General features: G+C 43.8%; 1 protein-coding gene across 1 annotated transcript in view; it reads left to right on the top strand.

Moving 5' to 3' along the window:
* Positions 1-11,070, top strand: part of DRC1 (dynein regulatory complex subunit 1) — a 57,093-nt gene that overhangs the window by 10,582 nt on the left and 35,441 nt on the right. The window contains exons 2-3 of the mRNA XM_011950261.1: positions 2,877-2,964; positions 9,734-9,846. Coding sequence (XP_011805651.1) covers positions 2,877-2,964; positions 9,734-9,846 — 201 coding nt within the window. The remainder of the gene's footprint in view (positions 1-2,876; positions 2,965-9,733; positions 9,847-11,070) is intronic.

Genomic DNA, 11,070 nt, shown 5'->3' with positions numbered 1-11,070 from the left:
GGAGGGTGGAGGGATTGCATTGGGAGTTATACCTGATGTAAATGACGAGTTGATGGGTGCTGATGAGTTGATGGGTGCAGCACACCAACATGGCACAAGTATATATAGGTAACAAACTTGCATGTTATGCACATGTATCCTAGAACTTAAAGTATAATAAAAAAAAATTTAAAAAAAAAATACAAAAGTTAGCCGGCCGTGGGGGCGCATGTTTGTAGTCTCAGCTTCTCAGGAGACTGAGTCAGAAGAATTGCTTGAACCTGGGCGGAGGTTGCAGTGAGCCGAGATGGCGCCACTGCACTGCAGCCTGGGGACAGAGCAAGACAGTCGGAAAAAACAAACAAACAAACAAAATATATATATGTATGTGTATATATATATAATAAATATCTGGACTGCATAGTTTTTGTTTGTTTGTTTCTGAAGCACTGATCTTTGATCCAGAAAGCACTTGGAAGGGATTATTTAAATAGAGTTGGTCATTAATTGGTGGTCAAAGTAGAAAGTCAAGGGAATTTTTTTGAGTGGTGATGGGAACATGATAAGCCTGGCAATAGCTGAAGACCTGAGTAAAATGGAACAATTAGTTTACTTAGTAAGAAAACAAAGAACATGTTCGATAAGAATAGGGAAGTCAATGAAATGACAAGAAAAAACCAAGGGGTTTTGGTTAGTTTGGGAGTGGAGGACGGCAACTCAATTCTGTATCTCCAAAATAGGTAGGATTGTCCTGGACTCTGAACAAAGGGAGTAGAGATGGAAGTCAGAGTTAGAAAAAGTCGAGAAAGAATGAGATAAAGAGATCTGCTAGGCTGAGGCAGGAGAATTGCTGGAACCCGGGAGGCGAAGGTTTCGGTGAGCGGAGATCGTGCCATTGCACTCCAGCCTGGGCAACAAGAGCGAAAATCAGTCTCAAAAAACGAAGCAAAACAAAGCGAATAAACAAACCTGCTGTGTCATGTTAAGGTTTCATTTTTCCTAAGACAGTACTGAGAGCCCTTATGGCCACTGTGTGCCAGAGGAGAGAGCAGGGTCTTGATGATGTGGTGTGGGGGTTGGTGAGGTCACTCCCCCATGACTCCTCTGAAAAAGTCCATAATCTGGAACCTTATCTCGCCACTGCCCCTTTAGTCTCATTTTCTGATTCACACACACACACACACACACACAAGCACACACACATGCACTATTTAGAAAATTCATGCACTACAAAAATGTAGAAAATAGAACTTCTTGGTAATTTAATTCCTGTTCCTTAAGTAATTGCTGTTATCCGTTTGCCACATATACTTCCAGAAAATGTCCCGTGCACATATAAGCCTTTTTTTTTTTTCTTTTGAGACAGAGTCTCGCTCTGTCGCCCAGGCTGGAGTGCAGCGGCGCGATCTCGGCTCACTGCAAGCTCCGCCTCCCGGGTTTACGTCATTCTCCCGCCTCAGCCTCCCGAGTAGCTGGGACTACAGGCGCCTGCCACCTCGCACGGCTAGTTTTTTTGTATTTCTAGTAGAGATGGGGTTTCACCATGTTAGCCAGGATGGTCTCTGTCTCCTGACCTTGTGATCCACCCGCCTCGGCCTCCCAAAGTGCTGGGATTACAGGCGTGAGCCACTGCGCCCGGCCAAGCCTGTTTTGAAAAGAAAATTTGTGTTATAGTCTACATATTGTTCTAAAACTGGCTCCGTTTACTTAACTGCTGTGGACTCCTTTCCCTGCTGCTAGGTATTACATCATTCTTTTTGTAGGCTACAAAGTATTTTTGAAATATTGTTTCCTGTTAACTAGTTAGCTATTAATATGTATGTAGAATATTTCCACGGTCTTACATTGTAAGTATTGTCAGTGCTACAGTCATCTTTCTTGTGCATATTTATTTATGTACTTGTAAAGGTTTTCTGTAAAAAATTCCTAGAGATAGGGTTGTTAGGTCAGAGGGGAGGCACATTTAAGCTTTTGACAAATCTTGCCAAATTGCCTTTTAGACAAGTTGTTACACTTTACATTCCCACCCATGGCGTGTGGAAAGCTGGGCTGCCACCTGGTATTGTTAACCCTTCAGATCTTTTTTAGTCTGATAATAGGGTAATGACACCTCACAGGGTTTTGGTTTCTCTGATTGTATGTGAAGCTGACCGTATTTTCAAATGCCTGTTTGCCATTTGTATCTCTTTGGGAAATTGCCTGTTCATATCCTCTGCCATTTTTTCTCTTTGGTATTTTGTCTTCTGTGTATTGATTTGAAGGAGCCCTTCCTATTTTATGGAGAGTAAAATTTTGTCAAGTATCTTTTATCAGTTTATCCCTTGACTTTCAAGGACAAAATTTCTAAATTTTAGAAAGTAAAATCTTTTAATTTTTTTTTTCTGACTTTAGTCTTATTCAAAGATGGGTTTTCTATGCTAAGATTATATAGATATTCTCCTGTATTTACTTCTAGTGTTTTTATGATTGTAGTTTTTTTTAATATTTAATTTTTTTTAAATGATAGAGATGGGGTCTCTCTATGTTGCCCAGGCAGGTCTCAAACTCTTGATTTAAAGCAGTCCTCCTGCCTTGGCCTCCCAAAGTGCTGGGATTACAGGTGTAAGCCACTGTGCCTGGCCAATATTTAAATTTTAATCCATATGGAATATATATTTATATATGAAGTGCAATGGAACCATTATTATTATGATGATTATTGTTTACATAAATAGAGATGGGGGTCTTGCTCTGTTGGCCATGCTGATCTTGAACTCCTGGCCTTAAGCAATCCTCCTGTCTTGGTCTCCCAAAGTGTTGGGATTACAGGCATGAGCCACTGTGCCAGGCCAAAACCTTTAAATATAGAATTTAAGTACTAGAAATAACTTAATTTTCTCTGCTTTTTTCCATCACAGGGAAGCACTTGGAGAATATTTAGATGGGAAGAAGGAGAGTGAGGAGGATCAAAGCAAGAGCTACAAACAGAAAGAAGAAAGCCGATTGGTATGAACTGGTTGGCAGATGGGCTCTGGAAGACCAGTGAGCTGGGTGTGACATCATGGTTTTCACATTTAGACTGGAAGAAATCATGTGGTCCGTGTTGCTGTCTCTAGGCAGAACTGAATAGAATCTTTCCCATTTGAGAGCTCTCTAGGAGTGAGCTTTCAGATGACAGTTTCTTATATTTACGTTGTGTCTTCTCAGCTCATGCACTTTTAATGGTATTCACTCTTCATAGGATAAAGTCCAGATGTTTTAGCCTGGGCATTCAAGGCCTTTGATAGTCTGTTCCCATCTTCACTTTCCAAACACGTCTCCCGTTTGTTACCTAATTTGGGCCTTCCGCTTTGGTGAGGTGGATCCACTCACTCTCCTCCAGTGGGGTTTTGTTCATTTCTGCTCTGTGCCTTTGATCATCTGGAATGCCAGGCCCCCTCTATTTTCTTCTTCTCTCATCTGGCCACTTTCCCATTTTCAACAACCCTCTCAAGACCCAAATCCTCCTTGGATTCTTCCTCAGCCCAGCCTGAGCTCCCTTTCTCCACACATTGAATACTTCCTGTCTGTGCTACTCTTTTCATTTTAGATAGTTTTCTGCTGCATATGACTTTTCAGATGTGTGTGCCTGCAGTGCCCCAGTGAAACTGTATGTACTGTGAGAATGAGAGCCTCTTTTTGTAGCCATGGAGTAGTGCGTAGCTTGTACGTAGCTTGTGTAGACACAAACAAGAAAATCATTGATTACCCTCCATGGCGATGAAACAGCTCCTGGGATGCTGAGGGATAAACAGCGGCTCAAAACAGCAGACCAGAACGGGCAAAATGCTACATTTAATCAATGCTAAGTGAAAGGCAAAAATGGTGATACCGTGTGAACTCAGATATGGAGAGGAGCTCACCAAGCTGGCCTGGTCAGGGAAAGTTCAATGGAGAAAATGGGATTTGAGTTGTCTTAGAAATACAGGTGGAACTTTTAATAGCAGAGGAGAGATCGTTTCTGGTGAGAAAAAATATTCAGGTTGCTGAATATGATTATAGAGCATAGAGGTATAGAGAGATCACTGAATATCTCATACTGTGTTAGGGATAAAATATTTTACTGTGGAAAAGATATCGGACTGATGTGGGTTTTTGTTCCTAATCTTTTACCTACTGCAGAGTAGGTGATTCATGTCACTTTTTTGTACTTCGTTCTCTTCATTTAAAAGTCAGTGAGCTCAATCTGGTGCAGTGGCTCACGCCTATAATCCCGGGACTTTGGAAGGCCAAGGCCGGTGGATCACCTGAGGTCAGGAGTTCAAGACCAGCCTGGCCAACATAGTGAAACCTCGTCTCTACTAAAAATATAGAAGTTGGCTGGGCGTGGTGGCACATGCCTGGAGTCCCGGCTACTCAGGCGGCTGAGGCTGAGGTGGGAGGATTCCTTGAACCCATGAGGTGGAGGTTGCAGTGATCCGAGATCAGGTCACTGCACTCTAGCCTGGGCGACAGATGGAGACTGTCTCTTTCAAAAAAAAAAAAAAGGTCAGTGACCTCTGAGCATTTCTGTGTAGAACAAAAGGATATTAGATTTTTAAAATGCTGATATACAGTTCACCCTGAGCACTTCTTAATTAAGTATAAATCCAAAGAGATAATATTGTTTTCATTAGCAGGTTTTGAAGGTTCCTTTCACTTAAGACTCAAGTAGTGAAGAGCCTTGGCATCAAGGAGAAATGTACACAAAAGATGTCCCCTTCCTCAAATTAAGGTATTGATTATTAGTTCTGACCTAAGGTCTGGGCAGATTGGGCCCCACCCTTGACCCTGCAGTTTATCTTTTTTTTTTGAGACGAAGTCTTGCTCTGTCACCAGGCTGGAGTGCAGTAGCACGATCTTGGCTCACTGCAACCTCTGCCTCCCGGGTTCAAGCTATTCTCCTGCCTCAGCCTCCTGAGTAGCTGGGACTACACGCGTGCGCCACCATGCCCATCTAATTTTTGTATTTTTAGTAGAGACAGGGGGTTCAGCATGTTGGCCAGGATGGTCTTGATCTCTTGACCTAGTGATCCGCCTGCCTCAGCCTTCCAAAGTGCTGGGATTACATATATGAGCCACTGCGCCTGGCCTTATCAGGTTTTTAGTGGTCATTATTTTTGTGTCCCGTTTAATCTTTGTCTACTTCATATGAAGACAGTCTTCTATGGTTTCTTCTAGAAAGTTTTATAATTCTATCATTTACATTTTGGCCTATGACGTATCTGGAATTGATTTCTGTCTATCGTGTAAGGGTAGGGTCCCAGTTTCATTGTTTTCTATGTAGATTTTTAGTTGCCCCAGCACCATTTACTGAAAAGATTGTGCTTTCCCCACTGCACTGCTGTGCACCTTTGTTGCAAATCAGGTGACCATGTATGTGTGAGTTTGTTTCCACATTCTCTGTTCTCTTTTTTGGTATCTGTATGTCTGTCTGTATTAGTTCATTCTCACATTGCTATAAAGAAATACTTGAGACTGGATAATTTATGAGGAGTTTGAATTGGCTCATGGTTCTGCAGGCTATACAAGAAGCACAGTGACTTCTGCTTCTGGGTAGGCCTCAGGAAGCTTCCAATCATGGCAGAAGGCAAAGGGGAAGCAGGCATCTCACATGGCAGGAGCAGGAGTGAGAGAGAGAATGCAGGGAGGTGCCACACACTTTACAATGGCCAGATCTCACGAGAACTCACTCACTCTCATGAGAAGAACGCTGAGAGGATGGTGCCAAACTATGAGGAATCCACCCCCATGATCCAGTCGTTTCCCACCAGGCTCCACCTCCAACTCTGGGGATTAAAATTCGACATGAGATGTATCCAAACTATATCACTGGCTTTGTGCCAATTCCACACAGTTTTAATTACTGTAGCTTTTATGACAGTTCTTGATATCTGGTAGGGTGAGTTCTCTGCGTTCTTCCAGATTGTCTTAGCTATTCTTTTTTTTTTTTCTTGCAAGACAGTCTCGTTCTGTCATCCAGGCTGGAGTGCAGTGGCACAATCTTGGCTCACTGCAACTGCCACCTCCCAGGTTCAAGTCATTCTGATGCCTCAGCCTTCTGAGTAGCTGGGATTACATGCATGTGCCACCATATCCGGCTAATGTTTGTATTCTTACTGGAAACGGGGTTTCACCATGTTGGCCAGGCTAGTCTCGAACTCTTGGTCTCAGGTAATCCTCCTGCCTCAGCTTCCCAAAGTGCTGGGATTAGAGGCATGAGCCACTGCGCCCAGCCTTGTCTTGGCTATTCTTGACCCTTTGTATTTCCATATACATTTTAGAATCAGCTTGTCGCCAGGCGCAGTGGTTCACGCCTGAAATCCCAGCACTTTGGGAGGCCGAGGTGGGCAGATCACCAGGTCAGGAGATCGAGACCATCCTGGCTAACATGGTGAAACCCTGTATCTACTAAAAATACAAAAAATTAGCCTGGCGTGGTGGCGGGCACTGTAGTCCCAGCTACTCGGGAGGCTGAGGCAGGAGAATCACGTGAACCCAGGAGGTGGAGGTTGCAGTGAGCCAAGATTGTGCCACTGCAGTCCAGCCTGGGTGACAGAGCGAGACTCCGGCTCAAAAAAAAAAAAAAAAAAAAAAATTTCTGCCAAAAAACCTGCTGGAATTTCAACTGACTGAGTAGAATGTATAATCCATAGGAGGTATTCTTTAATTTGGCTCAGTGATGTTTTGCACTTTTTGTTCAGGTTATAGTGGTTCATGGTGGTGTATAAATGTACAGTTGATTTTAATATATTGACCTGGTATCCGGTGACCTTGCCAAATTCATTTGTTAATTCTAATAGTTACCTGTGGCTTCTTTTGGATTTTTTAACATATATAATCATATCATCTGAAAATAATATGTTTTATTTCTTTCTGTCTGATTTTTATATCTTTCATTTTTTTTCTTCCCTTATTGCATTAGTTGGATGCTCCAGCTCATTAAATAGAAGTGGTGATGATGGGAGTCCAGGTTCTGCTCTGGATTTCCTGTGAATGCACCCCCTCAAGTAGACTTGCCCCATGTCCCTTCAAACCCCCATTGTCCCCTCTAGATCACTGAGTCCCATGGGAGCCAAAATTCCCCGTCCGAATGACTTTGAGCCCACCTTCAACCTGTATGTGCCTCTTGCCAGAGTCTGTCCTGCTCAGGGCAGATGAGGCCACTGTTACACAACCTCTGGGCCTGATGGATGGTCACAGGGTGTAGATGGAGCTTGGATGTGCAGTCGGGGAAATCCACATGCCTGTGGGACAGAGCTGGGGGTGGGCTGGGAGCTGCGGCCAGAGGCAGGCTCTCCCTTAGCCCCCCAATTATGAGTAGAACTCCAAAATGTGTCTGAATTCAAACTAGGACTTTTAAATTGTTATAAAGGTATTGAGATAGGAGGATATATGTATTTTGAGATGGAGTCTTGCTCTGTCGCCCAGGCTGGAGTACAGTGGTGCGATCTCGGCTCACTGCAACCTCCGCCTCCTGGGTTCACTCCATTCTCCTGCCTCAGCCTCCCGAGTAGCTGGGACTACAGGCGTGCACCACCACGCCTGGCTAATTTTTGTGTTTTTAGTAGAGACGCGGTTTCACCATGTTGTTCAGGCTGATCTTGAACTCCTGGCCTCGGGTGATCCACCGTGTTGGCCTCCCAAAGTGCTGAGATTACGGGTGTGAGCCACCATGCCCAGCCAAATGTTTTATTTAACAATTTTTACATGATACTATAATTTAAAAATATTTAGACATATGGTATGTGGACCTCCATTTAAACTCTTTCCCTGGATCTCATAAAGGTGAGGGGCATGTCTGTTGGTCTGTTAGTGACTGTGACATTTGGATTTTTAATTTTACTTTGAGTCTTAAATACTTGATTCAGAAATTTCTGGAACTCAAGTGATTGGTTAGCACATGGTACTTATACAGAAGTGTCTGATGTTCACATTGAGTAGAAACTAGAAAATTACCCCAAACTGCAGGAAAGTCATTACTTCCTTATGCATGTAAAACCATTTGGTATAAGTGGTAAAACTGCAGGCAATAACAAAAAATCTAGAGTGCCCTGGATATCTGGGTTAAAGCTCTATTCTGTATTCAATGAAACTACATTTCAAATTTTTCATATAATAGTGAGATCAAGTGAAGTCTCTGGTAATTTCTGTGACTCCTTGGTATAGAAGTTTTATAGGCTCCTAGTTTAAAAATTATTTGAGAGTTGGAAAGTTTATAAGTTCCAAAAATACTTGGAAAAACTTAGGCATAACCTAAGGATACTTGAACTTTTTGTTGAGAGGATTTATCATCTTGAATAACATCACGACAAGGCTAGGAGTGAAGATACTGGAGATGGAATTTAAGAAGAGGGATTTAGAAGGATGGCACCAATTACAAAATTCCTGAGCCCATTAAGGAGAGAGCAGTGCAGCCAGCTACAATCTTTTCCTGCATTAGAATCCATGTAACAAAAGACTCCACATATCATTGGCTGCAGCAAGGCAGAAGCTCATTTCTCTGTCTCAACAGTTCCGAGTATAAGTAGTCCAGGGCTGACATGGATGGGGTCTGCTTGATGAAGGGACCTCAGCTCCCTCTGCCGTTGCTTGAGTTGCCTTCATCTGTTCCTCACCTTTTACTTGAGCCCCACATGCCAGCCTGAGAGAAAGGACAGAAGTGGGGCAGCAGAGGGTACACCTTTTCCCTTAAAGGCACAGTTCAGAAGTGGCACACATCACTTCTCATGTGTCATTGATCAGATAATATTCTAGGTGCAAGGGAGGCCGGGAAAGTTACCTATTTTGGGAAGCCACGTGCCCAGCAAAAATTTGAGTGTTCTGTTACTAAAAGGAGAGGGAGAAATGGACATGGGAAGACAACTGTTGTTATCTGCCTCACTGTCATTATCTGCCTCACCTCCCCAACTGAGGTTCTTCAAAAGGCCCCTGGCAGTGTCAGTCACTTGGAGATCTGCTGGGGAAAGGGCTGAGATGAATGTATAATACCTGCCAGTGTAAAAGTTGGCTGGTGCCTACTCTACAGTGAATAAATAAAGTACATTGAGAACTGCAGAGTGCTTTTAAAAAATTTTTTATTTTGCCCAGGAATGGACAAAAACTTACCACAGTAGGATACTAATGATGCCCTTCTAGCCAAACGCAGTGACCTTTCCCCAGGCCTCATCCTATTATGACTGGATACCGAACTTTTCTTTCTCTTTCTCTTTTTGTTTTTCCTTTTCTCTCTCTTTTTTTTTTTTTTCTGAGATGGGGTCTCACCTTGTCGCTCAGGCTGGAGTGTAGCGGCGTGACCTCGGCTCACTGTAACCTCTGCCTCCCAGGTTCAAATGATTCTCCCGCCTCAGCCTCCTGAGTAGCTGGGATTACAGGCACCCGCCACCACGCCCGGTTAATTTTTGAATTTTTAGTAGAGATGGGGTTTCACCATGTTGGCCAAGCTGGTCTCGAACTCCTGACCTCAAATGATCCACCCACCTTGGCCTCCCAAAGTGCTGGGATTATAGGCATGAGCCACTGTGCCTGGTCAAGAACTGCAGAGTGCTTTTAAATTGTGAGCTGTAAAACCACATCACAAATGTCCTGATAGAAAAGGGTTGCTACACAGGGGCTACTCTTAAAAGTCTTAAGGTAGTTGCTGCTTCCTGCTTGAATGGATAGAAGAGCTACGGACAGTTGTGCAAAAATGTTTCTGACTTTATACATTATTTACAAAGTGTTCTAGCTTTGTCAGTTCTTCTCTCTCTCTTTTCAGAAATTGGCTAAACTTCTGCTCTGTGGCACCGAGTTGGTGACAAATATCCAGGTGGCTATAGATACCAGAGAGATTCACAGGAGAGTAGAAGAAGAGGAGATAAAGCGTCAGAGGTAAGGACCACACCACTCTGTACCTGGTGGACATGAAGGTAATCTCCTCCATGGGTCCCGCAGTTCTCCCGAGTCGTTGGAGGGTGACTTTGTCTACCTTAGGCAATTCCCTTCCTGCCCTTAGAAGTTCTTCCTCCCTCCTTCCTCTTCTCTCTCTCTTTTTTTTTTCTTTTTTGAGACGGAGGTTTGCTCTTGTTACCCAGGCTGGAGTGCAGTGGGCGTGCTCTCAGCTCACCGCAACCTCCACCTTCTGGGTTCAAGCGATTCTCCTGCCTCAGCCTCCTGAGTAGCTGGAATTACAGGCATGCACCACCATGCCGGGCTAATTTTGTATTTTTAGTAGAGACAGGTTTCACCATGTTGGCCAGGCTGGTCTCGAACTACTGACCTCAGGTGATCCACCCGCCTTGGCCTCCCACAGTGTTGGAATTACAGGCGTGAGCGACCGCACCCAGCTATCTCTTCTCTCTTTTCTTTCCTCCCTTCCTCAAGCACTACACTGCTGATACGTGCCAAGCTGTGTGTATACAAAAGGAGTGAAACATGGCCTCTGTTTGTGGTATTCACAGTTTAGTCAAGAGACACATGGAAACACCCACACTTTGTGGTAAAATAGATAATGTGTAAAGGGTTGTAGTAACACACACAAGGAGGCCTTTAATTCTATCTGCAGAGATTAGAGAAAACTTCCCAGGCAAGGTGACACTGAGTTGGATGAATAGGAGTTTGAGGAGTTGAAGAGCAGGCATTTTAGGCAGAGGGAACCCTTGAGCAGAGGTGTGAGATCCCATGATATGCTTGGGAATGGCATGATAGTGAAGGATGTGTGCAGGTGGTAGAAGAAAAGAGGCTAAGAAGGTCAACTGGGCAGTCCTGGGTTTCAATTGGTGAGAACGACCAGACCCGGGAGCACCTCAGTGTTATGTGTAAAGGTGGCAGCATTATTAAAGAATATGAAGGGCTCCATGCCTAGAAGGATGGAGGGTCACAGGGATAACAGGAACCTGCGTCAGGTCCTCAGCTCCAGTCCTCGGGAGGCAGGCTGCCCTGCATGCCCATATCCCAGGTCTCAGGCTGTCCAGCAGGGAGGCATAGTGGCTTAGAAGAATTAAACTTCTTTGGTTTGCACACAGAAGTAGACTGATTGCAGGTCCTCATTTAAACTTTGGATTGTTCTTCGATTAATTTCTTTTTTTTTTTTTTTTTTTTTTTTTTTTTTTTTTT

This window comes from Colobus angolensis, unplaced genomic scaffold (assembly GCF_000951035.1).
Source record: "Colobus angolensis palliatus isolate OR3802 unplaced genomic scaffold, Cang.pa_1.0 Scaffold109, whole genome shotgun sequence".
In the NCBI taxonomy this organism is placed as follows: Eukaryota; Metazoa; Chordata; class Mammalia; order Primates; family Cercopithecidae; genus Colobus; species Colobus angolensis.
The sequence above is the reverse complement of the archived record's forward strand: the minus strand, read 5'-3'. Positions and strand labels throughout refer to the sequence as shown.